At 43.6% G+C, this 16,757-nt stretch overlaps 1 protein-coding gene across 8 annotated transcripts in view; it reads left to right on the top strand.

Annotated features, from left to right (window-relative positions):
* The window catches only part of LOC142497909 (sialic acid-binding Ig-like lectin 16), a 242,733-nt gene that overhangs the window by 94,077 nt on the left and 131,899 nt on the right, over positions 1-16,757 (top strand). For all 8 annotated transcript variants that reach the window (XR_012802350.1, XM_075606330.1, XM_075606331.1 and 5 more), the window contains one exon: positions 9,102-9,368. Coding sequence is in view for 7 of the 8 variants with exons in the window: in XM_075606330.1 (XP_075462445.1) it covers positions 9,102-9,368 (267 nt within the window). In the remaining variant the exon portion in view is untranslated. The remainder of the gene's footprint in view (positions 1-9,101; positions 9,369-16,757) is intronic.

Here is a 16,757-nt window from a genome sequence, read left to right as displayed (position 1 = left end):
TATCAAGGTACATTGATATTTTTTTGCAGCCACTGGTTCACGAACTTCCGTCATATCTTCAAGATTCCACTGATTTACTCAACTTACTTTCATCTTTCACTTGGTCTCCTAATTATTTGTGGGTTACCCTTGATGTCACATCCCTCTACACAATTATCGATCATTCACAAGGGATTACAGCAACACAACACTATCTTAACCACTCGTCTCTATCACCAGCACAGAACACATTTATTTTAGAATCCATTCTATACTTACTCACTCACAATTATTTTTTGTTTGACACCACTTACTACTTACAGACACGAGGCACGGCTATGGGTACTTCATTTGCACCCTCTTATGCAAATTTATTTATGGGTTATTGGGAGCACTTACACATCTTTAGTCACAATAACTCCTTCCGTAATAATATTAAATTCTATCGAAGATATATTGACGACCTGTTTCTAATCTGGGAAGGTGACACAAGATCACTGACGAAGTTTGTGGACCAACTAAACAAAAACAATTATAATTTGCAATTCACTTACTCTTATCACCATCAAAAAATTGAGTATTTAGACTTATCGCTATATGTTGATTCATGTCAATCTATTCAATCCAACATATATAGGAAATCAAACTCACGGAACACTTTCCTTAAAGCAGATAGTGGTCATCCCCGTTCCTTAATCAAAGGTATACCAAAGGGACAATTTTTAAGGCTAAAACGTATCTGCTCAACCACAGATCAATTTATAAATCAATCCAAAAAACTAGCTATAAGATTTCTCAACAGAGGATACAACAAAAAGGACCTACAGGGAGCTTTCGAATACGCATACCACACTCCACGTAAAATCTTACTGAATAAAAAGAAAAAGACATTAGATTGTGATAAAACTAAAACACCTTTATTTTTCATTACTCAACACAGTCGACATGCCAATTCTATCCGCTCTATAGTATCCAGACACTGGAACATTCTGACATTAGACACTAAGCTCAAACCACATGTTGAGGAACTACCAAAATTTGTATTCAAAAAAGCAAAAACATTGTCAAATTATATTTCCCCTAGTCTGTATAAAAATTCACAGAAAAAAACCAAGGGCTTTATTCCCCCGACAGGGTTCTTCAAATGTGGCTTTTGCAAAGCGTGCACATATGCCAAATCTATCAAGGCAATAAATTCAAAAATCAATAACCAAAAAATCAGACTGAGAAGCTTCATTACATGTAACACTAGCTACGTCATATATGTCTTGACATGTGGTTGTGGCATGAGCTATGTAGGCCGAACGATACGTCCATTAAAACTTAGAATGATGGAGCACATTAGAAGTATAAAGAACAGGGATCAGAGGTTCCCGGTGGCAAGACATTTTCTGGAATGTCCACAAGGGAAATTAAATCTTCTCACTTTCAGTGGGATAGAACATATCCCACTCCCAGTCAGACGTGGAGATCGTCAGAGCATCCTAAACAAGAAGGAAATGTTCTGGATCTTCACACTTGATACCATGACACCAAAAGGTATCAACGTCGACTGGGAGATAAAACATTTTCTTTAATATATCTCTCAAGGGATCCTTTTATTCAGGATCTTCCCCTAAGGATCTTTTTGAGAAACAAATCATCTTTTTATAAAATACAATTCCTTTCGATACATATCCCTTGAAGGAAACCTCTTACGGGTTTTCCTGGCATTGGGAATCTCAGAATCCAAATGCCCCTTTGTGTGTCCATCCATTCATGTTTGCACGGCACAAAAGTGCTCATCCATATATTGTTCGGACCTATAGCTCAGCCAGAACACAGTCGTTACTAAATATTGTTCATCCCTGACTAAGATCAAGGGATGCATACACATGTTTGTGTATATTAACAATACAAAATACTAATCTACTCTATGACATAATCTGCTCGTTTCATGGTATGAACATCAATGTATTTTATACCTGTTTACATTTAATATACACTCCGTTAGAAAATTTTATTCTAATCAAAAATCAGAATACTTGGGATTTCAATGACATATGGGGAATAATATAAAGAATATTGTCATGGCTACAACAATATCCCCGGATTGGATATGTATATGTCTTTCTTGCACTTCTGTGACATGCACACCATAGATTGAATTCAATATGATACACTTTAATATATTGGAAAATAGACATGAATAACCCCTGCCTTTACTTGTTTTTAATAGTTGTTTTCATTAAATTTTCATATGCAAGAACATGTTAACGATACATTATCACCTAAACAAATGAATTAGTGATTATCCACTGTATATATACATATGATACATTCGGCCCACGGCCTTTATTATAATAACCGGTACTTCAATGTATGGTAACCACAGCTTGCTTAACTTGATACTCTCTTGTTTTTAATTTTAGCTATTACTGCGCATGACAGCAATGCCTGGATACGCCGCGCGTGCGCACTGCAATCATGAGAGTCCAGTTCCCACAATGCCATCTGTGGGCTACGGACATCCCATTGGCTGGGTGACGTCACGTCCGGTGGATATCCGGTATTTGAGTGTCTGGCGCTCAGGTATTGTCACTCTTTGAGAAAGCTCGAGTACGAGTGAAACGCGTTAGAGGTGCAGGGGCTCTTTTCCCTCCTCTTAATTTTTAAACCATGTTTGAATAAAGGATTTTTTTGACAGTACAGTCCAGCCTCTTGGAGTATTTCCTGCACCGTAGTGCCCGCTGACTCATCTTCCCTCCCGGTACAAGGTGATTTCGTTCTACATATACCCAGCTGGAGTACACTTACCCGGTCCCAAACAAGGATATACGTGAGTACAAAATGCTTTAAAGTGAGCTGCCCCAATACCATCGGTACATAGTGTTTTGGGTGCATATTAGAGGTTTGGGAAGGGTCCTAGGATATCTCCCAAACAACTCTCTTTGCCCCTGCCAAACCATGGTCCACCTAGGGGTTAATGCCTAAGCTCCAAGCATGTACAATGGACATTATGTGTTCCGGTTTTAAGCAGTGAACTCAACAATATATTTCTTTTGAATTTAAAGGTATATGCTCTGTAGCACTAGTTACTCTTTGGGGTCTACCCCAATATTTTCTCTCCATGATCAAAGATACTGGAAAAATCTGGAGCAACACACCAATACCCTCCTCTAACTCCGGGTGCAGGATCAATACGAAAACAACACGGATCGATACATAACTTTTTCCTTATTGCACGCTTCCACACACGAGCATCTGGTGAAAATTCCTAACTCTCCTTCTGCCTTTCTTGACTCTTTTTCCGCTATCTCGGAGGAGGATGTATCACTGCTGATCTCTTCTTCTCCCTCTACCACTTGCCCTCTTGATCCCATTCCCTTCCATCTCCTAAAACCTCTTGCTCCTACTATAATCCCTATGCTCACACAGATTTTTAACGCTTCCCTCTACTCTGGTACCTTTCCATCCTCCTTCAAGCATGCAACCGTTATACCATTACTCAAAAACAGCAAACTTGACCCTACCTGTCCTTCTAACTATCGACCTGTCTCCCTCCTGACTTTTGCCTCCAAACTCCTTGAACATCTTGTATTCTCTCGATTGCTACACTTTCTCAACACCTATTCTCTTCTAGACCCTCTGCAATCTGGCTTCCGCACTGCTCACTCTACTGAAAAAGCCCTCACTAAAATAACTCACGACCTCCATGCTGCCAAAGACAGAGGTCATTACACTCTGCTCATATTACTCGACCTCTCTGCAGCATTTGACACCGTGGACCACCCTCTTCTCCTTCACATTCTCCATACTCTTGGTATTCGTAACAAAGCTCTATCCTGGATCTCCTCTTACCTTTCCCATCGTACTTTCAGTGTCTCTCTTCCTAACACCTCCTTCTCCTCTATTGATCTCTCAGTGGGGGTACCCCAGGGCTCTGTCCTGGGACCCCTTCTCTTTTCTCTTTACACACTCTCTCTAGGTGACCTAATCATATCTTTGGGTTTAAATATCACCTCTACTGCTGCGACAGACTTTATTCTAACAAATCACTGTTTTTTCCCTGGCTTGTTCCTGGAATGCGACGCTGTTCACCCGGAGCATGCCGCGTTCCTTTTGCTTTCCCAGCCATGGGTCATGCCCAGCTGACGCACGGTTGATGTGTTAATTGATAATGGTTCAGGATTTAATAGGCTGCAATGCTTCGTGTGTCGCCAGACGGCAGAAATTCATGAATTGTAATGCAGTATATATATATATATATATATATACTGTATAACAACAACCCCTATAACCCCTAACATACACATACAGTACAGTATATGCACATCAATGATACTATAGGCCGGCGGGGGCGAGATGTGTTTGCCGCAGAGAGAGATCCGCTGCTCTCTCTGCGCAAACCGGCACATTAAAAATGATTTTAAATATATTTTTATTCATAGTGTACATGTGCAGGGGGTCTCCGGAGCTGAACCGCATTGGTTTCAGGTCCGGGGACCCCCTGCTTCCCGAGATACAGACCCCTTTATGAGGTGCCGGTATCCCTCTGCATTTAAAGGTCCCGATCACGTGACCGCAGCATGTAAATGAAGCAGAGGGATACCGGCACCCCCTAAAGGGGCCTGTATCTCGGGAAGCAGGGGGTCCCCGGACCTAAAACCACAGTGGTTCAGCTCCGGAGACCCTCTGCACATCTACAGTATGAATAAAACACCCATATCAATAAACACTCGTTCCTTACCTTTGCGGCTATGTGCTATGGCAACGAAGCAGCATGAATGTATTTTTAATAATACTGTACAGTGAGCAGGGGGTTCCCTGAGCCACAAATCAAAGCTCAGGGGACCCCCTGCTCCTGCACAATATTATTAAAATACAGAAATGCTGCTTCATTACCATAGCTGATAGCCGCTAAGGCAATGAAGGGGTTAACCCACCATGTCCGCTTTATTGTGGGTAGCGGGGGTGGGTGAAGGTGGTATTTGGCCCTTGATGTGAGTTTAGGACTTGAGGGGGGGTTGCGAGTGCACTTAACCCCTTCACGACCATAGCAATTAATACCGCTATGGTCATGAAGGGGTTAACCCCTCCCGCTACCCCCCCGCAAGCCCTAAACAACCACCGTTGGGGCTAATACCCCCTTCACCCACCCCCGCTACCCACAATAAAAAAAATTCACACACAGCAGCCCCACAATAAAAAATAAATCTAAATAAACAAATAAATACATGAATATAAATATATATATATATATATATATATATATATATAAAAACAACCCCTATAACCCCTAACATACAGTACACATACTGTATATGCACATCAATGATACTATAGGCATGAATGTATTTTTAATAATATTGTACAGTGAGCAGGTGGTTCCCTGAGCCACAAATCAAAGCTCAGGGGACCCCCTGCTCCTGCACAATATTATTAAAATACAGAAATGCTGCTTGATTACCATAGCCTAGGCCCCGCAGACACCTGTGGGTCTGACCCGGGGCTCCCAGACATCCTTGGGCCTACCGTTGGGACCCAATTGTGGCCCACGGTGACACAAGGAGAACACCTGGGGGCCATGGTGCTGGCGTGACCCACCAGCAGGCCTCCAGAACCTGTTTGAAAAGGGCTGCTGGTACCCTGTAGGTATGTCAGGTGCCCCGCCAGCCCACCGTGGACTCGCGTGGGGCTGCGTTATGAACCCTGTTTGTAAAAGGATAAATCTTGTATTTATGGGGGGGCACAGGGGGTGGGTGGGTTATAGGGGTTGTTGATATATATATATATTTATATTTATATTCATGCATTTATTTATTTATTTAGATGTATTTATTTATTTTTTGGGCGGCTGCTGTGTGTGAATTTTTTTTATTGTGGGTAGCGGCGGTGGGTGAAGGGTGTATTAGCCCCAACGGTGGCTGTTTAGGGCTTGCGGGGGGGTAGCGGGAGGGGTTAACCCCTTCATGACCGTAGCGGTATTAACTGCTACGGTCGTGAAGGGATTAAGTGCACCCGCAACCCCCCCCGCAAGTCCTAAACTCACACCAAGGGCCAAATACCCCCTTCACCCACCCCCGCTACCCACAATAAAGCGGGCACGGTGGGTTAACCCCTTCATTGCCTTATCGGCTATCAGCTATAGTAATGAAGCAGCATTTCTGTATTTTAATAATATTGTGCAGGAGCAGGGGGTCCCCTGAGCTTTGATTTGTGGCTCAGGGAACCCCCTGCTCACTGTACAGTATTATTAAAAATACATTCATGCTGCTTCGTTACCATAGCACATAGCCGCAAAGGTAATGAATGAGTGTTTATTGATATGTGTGTTTTATTCATACTGTAGATGTGCAGAGGGTCTCCGGAGCAGAAACGCTTTGGTTTTAGGTCCGGGGACCCCCTTCTTCCCGAGATACAGGCTCCTTTATGGGGTGCCGGGATCCCTCTGCATTGCTTACATTCTGCAGTCACGTGATCGGGACCTTTAAATGCAAAGGGATACCGGCACCTCATAAAGGGGACTGTATCTCGGGAAGCAGGGGGTCCCCGGACCTGAAACAAATGCGGTTCAGCTCCGGAGACCCCTTGCACATGTACACTATGAATAAAAATGTATTTCAAATCATTTTTAATGTGCCGATGTTTGCGCAGAGAGAGCAGCGGATCTCTCTCTGCGGCAAACACATCTCGCCAGGGGACGGCTTCTCGGCTTCAAAGACAACAGCTCGCAAATGCCCCCATGAGTTTTTACACGGCATTGCAGTATTGCAGACAGCGGGAATAAAATTCTTAAATCACAGCCGTGAAAATAACGCAATTCACCCCGGGCGAAAACGACACAAAACCACACATAGCCGGGATATTCTTAAATTTGCGGAGCTAGCCGAGTTAGAATAAAGTGTGTCGCCACTGTATGCTGTTGACACACAAATTTACCTTTCAACCCCTGACCTTACACCTGCTTTAGAGACCAAAGTTTCTGAATGCCTCTCTGGAATATCATTCTGGATGGCCATCCGCCGACTGAAACTTAACATGGCAAAAACAGAGCTCTTTATACTTCCTCCCAAACCTGGCCCTACTACCTCCTTCCACATTACTGTTGGAAATACTATCATTCACCCAGTAGCCCAAGCACGCTGCCTTGGGGTCACACTTGATTCCTCTCTCTCATTCTCCTCTCACATTCAAAACGTTTCTAAAACTTGTCGCTTTTTCCTCTGCAATATCACAAAGATACACCCTTTCCTCTGTTACTCGACTGCTAAAACTCTGACTCAGGCCCTCATTCTCTCCCGTCTCGACTACTGCAACCTCCTGCTGTCCGGCCTTCCTGTCTCTCGCCTGTCTCCCCTAAAATCTATCCTAAACGCTGCTGCCAGAATCACTCTACTCTTTCCTAAATCTGTCTCCGCATCTCCCCTCCTGAAATCCCTCACCTGGCTTCCGATCAAATCCCGCATCTCACACTCAATTCTCCTCCTCACTTTTAAAGCTTTACACTCTTCTGCCCCTCCTTACATCTCAGCCCTAATTTTTCGCTATGCACCATCCTGACTCTTGCGTTCTTCTCAAGGATGTCTTCTTTCTACCCCCTTTGTATCTAAAGCTCTCTCCCACCTTAAACCTTTCTCACTTTCTGCCCCGCACCTCTGGAATGCCCTTCCCCTCAATACCCGACTAGCACCCTCTCTATCCACCTTTAAGACCCACCTTAAGACACATTTGCTTAAAGAAGCATATGAATAGCACTGGATAATACTGGACACATGATACATAAAGCTTGGCCCCCTACAGATGCACTTACTAGAATTCCCTCCTACTGTCTCTATATGTTCCCCTACCTACCAATTAGATTGTAAGCTCCTCTGAGTAGGGACTCCTCTTCCTTAATGACACTTTTATGTCTGAAGCACTTATTCCCATGACCTGTTATTTATATTATTTGTTATTTATATGATTACAACATGTATTACTACTGTGAAGCGCTGTGTACATTTATGGCGCTATATAAATAAAGACATACAATACAATACAAAAAGTCATTATTTTCAATAAAATATTGATCAATTTGACCAACTGTAGCCATCTTATCATCTGCGGCATTAATTGCGGACCATATTAAATAAGCGTACGTTATGTCGGGCTTTTTGAACACGTACTGCGGCGTTGTACTCATCTCGGAACTCTCTGAACAATACTGTAGAACACCAGACTCTGTGCCTTGAGTTTTTAATATGAAACGCCTAAATTGATACAGTATTGTAACTTCTTCAGTACCAAGGTCAATTCACAATGGACCACTGTGGTATTTTTTAAACACCTGCAAGTCAACACATTACTGAAGCACATGTACAGTACTGTAGTGTACACATTAGAATTCATTACAATTCATGAATATCTGCCACCTGGCGGATACGCGAAGAATTGCACCCAATTAAATCCGAACCATTATCATTAAACATATCAACTGCGGGTGACGGCCAGCATGAATCCGGCATGAATACGGCATGAACGCGGTGAAGCGCTTGGAATTCTGAAAATGCAACATCAAAATAACCGAGAAGTGTTCAAATAAAAGCTGCCGCGGCTGTACCTGTGATTTCACATCTAGTCAAATCTGACATACAATGTATAAATCCGTTACTTAAGAGTGTTGGGTTAATGGTAAGCTTAAAAATACTCAATAGTGCATCGTTCAAATCACTTCTGTGTTTCTGTCAGTACAGAGTAGGATGTGTAACCAAACATATTTGATACATACTACATCTGACACATTGTCAGCATAGGTTACTGAAAGTGAATGTACAAAGCAGGCTTCCGTGTACACCTACATAAACCCCTCCTATAAATCGGATTTGGTCCTGTGCGGTGGACACGGCATAAAGTAGTAATATACTCTCAATTGAGTTCACATTCCTTATACATCCTGCACCCCATCCTGTCTTATTCCTTTTATACTTCCCAATCCTTTTTAATTATTATACACAAGGATTACATCTTATCCTTTTCCTCATACCCTGTCATAAATCCAATCAACTCTTCCATGTTATACAGTTACACTTTATATACTATGTGTCCTACCCATGTGTATTCCTTACACAGCCTGCTTCCTTTTTTTTTCAATTTGTCTTTAGGATTTGTCACATACACTGGCATAAAGGAGAGCACACCTGTGACTGTTAAGGAAGGGGACTCCCTAACTCTGAACTGCTCAGTGGACAGTAACCCCCAGGGTAACATGAACTGGAAGAGAGGAAAGAAAACATTGGCCCGCTTAGTGTCTGGAAACAATTTGGAGCTGCAGCTGGGGAACATAACACGCAGTGAGGCTAATACATACAAGTGCTCAGCATGGGACGCACATGGGAACATCAGCACAGCTGTGAATATCAATGTGGAGTGTAAGTATGGAGTTAGTAACTTCCCTGCTGCACTCAGCTGTAATACACTGGGGACACGGGACAAGGACATTCTTCACATCGCTTTTTTCTACTGACTTTGTGTCACTTCAGATAAAACATCTACTATTCTTATTGTGATCATGTAAAATGCAAAGATATGACTGGGGAATAGATCTAGGGAGAAAGTTCATGAAATGCAAAGGAGAGAAAGATCCCTGTGAGATTATTGGATACAAAGTAATAAGGAAGGTACAGTAAACAAGATCCAGAGGTAGGGATGGAAAGATGAGTTGTTGTGATAAATTAGATTATGGGAAATAGTGGATTCCTCTATGTGGTCAGTGGGATCTTCACCTTGTGGGATCTTCACATTGTGGGATCTTCGTGAACAGCGGGAAACTTTTCTTAGATTTAGGGGTTAGTGAAGAGGGAGAGGGGGTTGGCCCGGTATTAAAGGGGTTGCACCCCATATGGCCACCCCCTGACCTCACCAGGGAGGCAAGGGGTTAAATGGACTGCGGTCCAGGAAGGTGGTTTACAACTTGTCATGCCATAAAAACAGAAAAGACGGTGCAATACAGCGCTAAAAAACACAAACCCCTATTGGGACGGTTAATAAAGAGTGACAGCCAGACAAAAACTGACTGTACAGTCAGTAACTCAGCATAGAAAGAAAAAAAGATAAAGTCGGCGCCAATTATAATAGTGAAAATATTCAAACCATGTGGTGAACAGTCCAAATCAAAGTCCTTTGGTAATTGATGATGGATGATGAGCAAATTGCAGATTCTCTCCAAGACGTGACGTGATATATGAAAAAATAAAAAGAGAAGATTATAGTGCAGTGTGTCAGTAATGTGGACATAAAAACATATAACACTACCAACATATAACATACAAGATAGACTCACAACAACAACAAGCCATGCAGAAAATAATAAAAAAGCTATTTATTGACAACTAATGCAGGATTCTGGAGGGTGTCACACACCAATCCGGGGGGGGGGGGGGGTAAAATTGTTACCCTACTCACAGAATAAAGGGTATTTGAAAGCAGCAGGACTGGAAACACTTTCTGTGGATCCAAGATGGCGACCGGAGCTCTCTCTCTGGCGTCCCCACGTGTGGCAGATGCTGTGTGGAGCTCCAGGGACGCAGGAACAGTGATGCTGCTGCGCGGGCGTCGCGTCACGCTCTCTCCTCCTGCCGGTCTCCTATTCTCCTGCTCTCCTGCTCTCCAACCGGGCGGTGTGCTCCCCAACTCCAGGAATCAATTGCTTCTAAAAACGGATCTTCCCAATGCGTTTCGTGCGCATGCGCGCACTTCTTCAAGGGATGTAGCTACCCCTGAATCTGGATAGTTTATATACACACAGTCCACTATTCCGATTGGTTAATGTTACAATTGGCAATGAGTTAACTGTATGACTGCCAGAATGGAGGTAGCAAACAGAGAAAGCCTGGCTAAACATACATACAATGATTAAGACAAAACAATACAACATTAAAACATTAAAAAACTTCTAAAATATTTAAATAATGAAAGGAGCTCACAGTGAGGGAATATGCTATAAAAAAGCCTTCAATTCAAAGTCTATATTTAACCCCCTCGGTGAGAGTGTCTTCAATTCATAAATCCAGTATGCTTCCCGCATATTGGCATGATTGAGTCTATTCCCACCTCGGGGGCCAGCTTGCACCTCCTCAATGGCCTGACACCTTAAGCCTATAGGGTTCTTATTGTGGCATAAAAGAAAGTGATGAGAAACACTATGTGTGACTAGTCCTTTTCTTATATTATAAATGTGTTCGTAGACACGTCTCTGATAGGATCTCCCCGTCCTGCCAACATATTGCAAGCCGCAAGGGCATTGCAGCAGATAAATTACAAAAGTTGAATGACAGTTAATAAATGTTTTTATCGGGTAGGTCTTAGAGGTGACCATAGATGTAAATTGCCTAGCATTTTTACTAAAGGAACAAGCCACACATTTCGCACAACTAAAGAAACCCATAATGTTCCCTATCTGTTTTGATTTGTGCTGTTTGATAGGACAGCTAGGGGCTAGTTTCGATTTTAAATTATTGGCCCTTGTGAATATTATATTTGGCTTTTTGGGCAAAATGTCCACCAGATCTTCATCTTTAAGTAAAATGGGCCAATATTTATTCAAAATGTGCTTAATTTTTGGGGCCATTTCATTGTACTGAGTGATAAATGAAATTTGATTATTGTATCTCTCAGTGCTCTCTTTTTTCTTTACATTATAATTGAGTAAAGTGTCTCTTTGAAGGTTATCGACCTGATCGAATGCTTTATCAATAAGGTCTTCTGAGTATTTTCTCATGATGAATTTATTTTTCAGATCCCTTGCCTGTGTCCTAAATGTTTCATCATCAGTGCAGTTACGTTTAAGACGTACTAGCTGGCCCTTTGGGATATCCAATTATAATGTAAAGAAAAAAGAGAGCACTGAGAGATACAATAATCAAATTTCATTTATCACTCAGTACAACGAAATGGCCCCAAAAATTAAGCACATTTTGAATAAATATTGGCCCATTTTACTTAAAGATGAAGATCTGGTGGACATTTTGCCCAAAAAGCCAAATATAATATTCACAAGGGCCAATAATTTAAAATCGAAACTAGCCCCTAGCTGTCCTATCAAACAGCACAAATAAAAACAGATAGGGAACATTATGGGTTTCTTTAGTTGTGCGAAATGTGTGGCTTGTTCCTTTAGTAAAAATGCTAGGCAATTTACATCTATGGTCACCTCTAAGACCTACCCGATAAAAACATTTATTAACTGTCATTCAACTTTTGTAATTTATCTGCTGCAATGCCCTTGCGGCTTGCAATATGTTGGCAGGACGGGGAGATCCTATCAGAGACGTGTCTACGAACACATTTATAATATAAGAAAAGGACTAGTCACACATAGTGTTTCTCATCACTTTCTTTTATGCCACAATAAGAACCCTATAGGCTTAAGGTGTCAGGCCATTGAGGAGGTGCAAGCTGGCCCCCGAGGTTGGAATAGACTCAATCATGCCAGTATGCGGGAAGCATACTGGATTTATGAATTGAAGACACTCTCACCGAGGGGGTTAAATATAGACTTTGAATTGAAGGCTTTTTTATAACATATTCCCTCACTGTGAGCTCCTTTCATTATTTAAATATTTTAGTATTTTTAAAGTTTTTTAATGATTTAATGTTGTATTGTTTTGTCTTATTTATTGTATGTATGTTTAGCCAGGCTTTCTCTGTTTGCTACCTCCATTCTGGCAGTCATACAGTTAACTCATTGCCAATTGTAACATTAACCAATCGGAATAGTGGACTGTGTGTATATAAACTATCCAGATTTAGGGGTAGCTACATCCCTTGAAGAAGTGCGCGCATGCGCACGAAACGCATTGGGAAGATCCGTTTTTAGAAGCAATTGATTCCTGGAGTTGGGGAGCACACCGCCCGGTTGGAGAGCAGGAGAGCAGGAGAATAGGAGAACGGCAGGAGGAGAGAGCGTGACGCGACGCCCGCGCAGCAGCATCACTGTTCCTGCGTCCCTGGAGCTCCACACAGCATCTGCCACACGTGGCGACGCCAAAGAGAGAGCTCCAGTCGCCATCTTGGATCCACAGAAAGTGTTTCCAGTCCTGCTGCTTTCAAATACCCTTTATTCTGTGAGTAGGGTAATGATTTTACCCCCCCCCCCCCCCCCCGGATTGGTGTGTGACACCCTCCAGAATCCTGCATTAGTTGTCAATAAATAGCTTTTTTATTATTTTCTGTCTGGCTTGTTGTTGTTGTGAGTCTGTCTTGTATGTTATATGTTGGTAGTGTTATATGTTTTTATGTCCACATTACTGACACACTGCACTATAATCTTCTCTTTTTATTTTTTCATATATCACGTCACGTCTTGGAGAGAATCTGCAATTTGCTCATCATCCATCATCAATTACCAAAGGACTTTGATTTGGACTGTTCACCACATGGTTTGAATATTTTCACTATTATAATTGGCGCCGACTTTATCTTTTTTTCTTTCTAACTTGTCATGTCATGAAAATGTATGTTCCCCTGTTCCCATGTTTCATTATAATCCTGTATTTTAAAGATGTTTTAAAGTGCATTTCTGTATCTCCAGTTCTGGAGGTCGCAGAGATATTTGGCCAATATGTGGAGTCACTGTAGGCATTAAGAACTGGCAAATTTTGACCCACTGAGCCCACCAGAATGGAACTTATTAATATGTGTAGATATTAAAGTGTACTGCTGCGACACACTTTATTCGAGCAAATACCCAGTATGTACCTGGCAGATACCTGGAATGCGCCGCTCCTCACCTCAGACAAGCCCCGTTGCGTTTGCCTTCCCAGCCATGGTTCATGCCTGGCTGATGGGCGGCTGATCTGTTAAATGATAATGATTAGGATTTAATAGGCTGCAATGCTTCGCGTGTCTACCAGATGGCATAAATTCATGAATTGTAATGCAGTATATATATATATACTGTGCAGTATTGCAGCCAGCGGGAATAAAATGCTTCAATCCCTGCCTGGAAAATAACGCAATGCACTCGGGCAGAAAACAGTCAAAACCTCAATACACCCGAGTATACCCGAATTCGTGGGACTAGCCGAGCTCGAATAAAGTGTGTCGCCAGTGTATAAGTATGGTATTTTGGATCTGCCCTGAAAATGCAGACCATCTGCTATGCTAATAGGTCATGAAGGGCAGCCGGCTGATTGAGCCTAAGCACTGTGATCAAAAGTTAACTGCCTGATTGTTTACACTAAGTACTAATCAACCGACCAAGGGCCTCATGCAGTAAGCCCCAATAAAATCTTTTCGGCAAGGGTTGCCGATATGCCTTTTTTTGGCGATTTGCCCTCGCAGTATTCAGTAAGGGCCAAATCCATGCCGATCCCTGCCGAATCACTGCGAAAGCAAAACTGCCGATGAGCCTGTGCCGATACAGCCTGGCTCCCGATAAGCCTTCCGATAGGCCTTTTGTGCCAATAGATGTTTGCAGCAGAGAGAGACAAGCCGCTCTCAGAGCGCAAACATCGGAAAAATAAAAAGTATTTATAAACAACTTTTACTGATAGTGTACATGTGCAGGGGGTCTCTGGAGCTGAACCGCATTGGTTTCAGGTCCGGGGACCCCCTGCTTCCTGAGATACAGGCCCCTTTATGAGGTGCCGGCATCCCTCTGCATTTAAAGGTCCAGATCACGTGACTGCGGAATGTAAACAAAGCAGAGGGATACCGGCACCCCATAAAGGGGCCTGTATCTCGGAAAGCAGGGGGTCCCCGGACCTGAAACCAAAGTGCTTCAGCTCCGGGGACCCTCTGCACATCTACACTATCAGTAAAACACACATATCAATAAAGACTCGTTCCTTACCTTTGCGGCTGTGCTATGGTAGCGAAGCAGCATGAATGTATTTTTAATAATTGTGTACTGTGAGCAGGGGGTCCCCTGAGCTGAACCGCATTGCTTTGTGGACCAGGGACCCCTGCTTCCCGAGTTACAGGCCCCGGAATGTTTCATCGGGTGGCAGTGTCGCCACCATCTTTATAGCGTCCCATTCGCGCCATGTCCGATATAAATATGGCGGCGACACTGGCACCGTTGCCCCAAACCGGGGCCTGCAACTCGGGAAGCAGGGGGTCTATGAGCCACAAATCAATGCGGTTCAGCTCAGGGGACCCCCTGCTTCTGCACAATATTATTAAAAATACATAAATGCTGCTTCATTACCATAGCGGATAGCCGCTAAGGCAATGAAGGGGTTAAGGCAGAATAGCATGTTTATTGGGGACACTGTGTATTTTAAATACATAAACAACAATAAATACATTAAATACATATAGTACTCACCACCCATTTCCGGCTGCCACGATGAAAGCCATCCTCCTCTTCATCCTGCCCATGCCCCCTCCGCTGCTGCAAAACAGACACAAGAATGAAAACATCCAATGTAATGTCCCCTAACCCCTTAATCACCATAGCGGTTATTAACCGCTACAGTCATTAAGGGGTTAACCCACCCTCACCCACCACTCGGGACACCTACATACCCTCCCACACTAACCCCCCACCCCGTGAGGCCTAACCACCCTCAACCACTACCCACAAGGGAGGCCTACCCACATACTGTTGGGGAACCTCCCCCCCCACCCCCAGTACCCACAATAAAAACAATACAGTGACACACAATAAGCATCATTATATATATTAAATACATTACCCATCCCCTGTGCCCCCCCATAAATACAAGATTTATCCTTTTACAAACAGGGTTCATAACACAGCCCCACGCAAGTCCCCGGTGGGCTGGCGGGGCACCTGACAGACCTACAGGGTACCAGCAGCCCTTTTCAAACAGGTTCTGGAGGCCTGTTGGTGGGTCCCACCAAGCGCCATGGCCCCCAGGTGTTCTCCTTGTGTCACCGTGGGCCACAATTGGGTCCCCACGGTAGGCGCCAGGATGTCTGGGAGCCCCGGGTCAGACCCACAGGTGTCTGTGGGGCCTCGGGTGGTTCCCATGGGGGTCTGGGGAACTCACGAGTGTTCACTACGGGTCCGCGGTGCCCCCACGGATGTGGGACCACCACTTCATCCCCGCACCAATGGGTCGGCGGTGCCCCCACGGATGTGGGACCACCGCTTAATCCCCGCAGACTACGGGTCCACGGTGCCCCCACAGATGTGAGGCCACCGCTTCATCCCCGCATGTGTCACCCATGAAACCACCAGCCTGATACCCGTGAGATACCCGAGGAGACCGTAGGTGGTCTCCAGAGGTCTCACGCAGAACCACGGAACAAACCCTGAATGTAAAAAAAATAAACCTGGCCTATACATTTAATACAAACACCCCCCCCCCCCCCCCCCCCCCCCCCCCAACACCTAGTACAGTACAACAATGTGAAAAATATCTATTATCCAGATCGGGATAATAGATTATTTGCCCATTATTAAAAACATTAACTAGCATATTCAAATAAATAAAGTACTAATGACCTCATCAATAAGAAGTCTTCATCGCCAGCAACATCCTTGTCTTGCCCACAAAATACATAGCCAAAACAAAGCCAATACATTGCAATTACATTCAGATATCAATTAACCCTTTAAACACCTTATCGGATAATAACCGCAAAGGTAATTAAGGGGTTAAGCCACACTGGCCCGATACCCACCCTTCACCCATGAATTTGTACAGTGGCTTCATCATGCAAATATATATAGATATATATAGATATATCTATACTGTCGCGGCCGAGTTTATTCTTACCTTTGGCCGCGACAGTAACTGGGCGCGCGCCGGGGTGTCCCGTGCGCGCGCCGAAGCCTCGGAGGAGCG

This window comes from Ascaphus truei, chromosome 6 (assembly GCF_040206685.1).
Source record: "Ascaphus truei isolate aAscTru1 chromosome 6, aAscTru1.hap1, whole genome shotgun sequence".
Classification (NCBI taxonomy): Eukaryota; Metazoa; Chordata; class Amphibia; order Anura; family Ascaphidae; genus Ascaphus; species Ascaphus truei.
The sequence above is the reverse complement of the archived record's forward strand: the minus strand, read 5'-3'. Positions and strand labels throughout refer to the sequence as shown.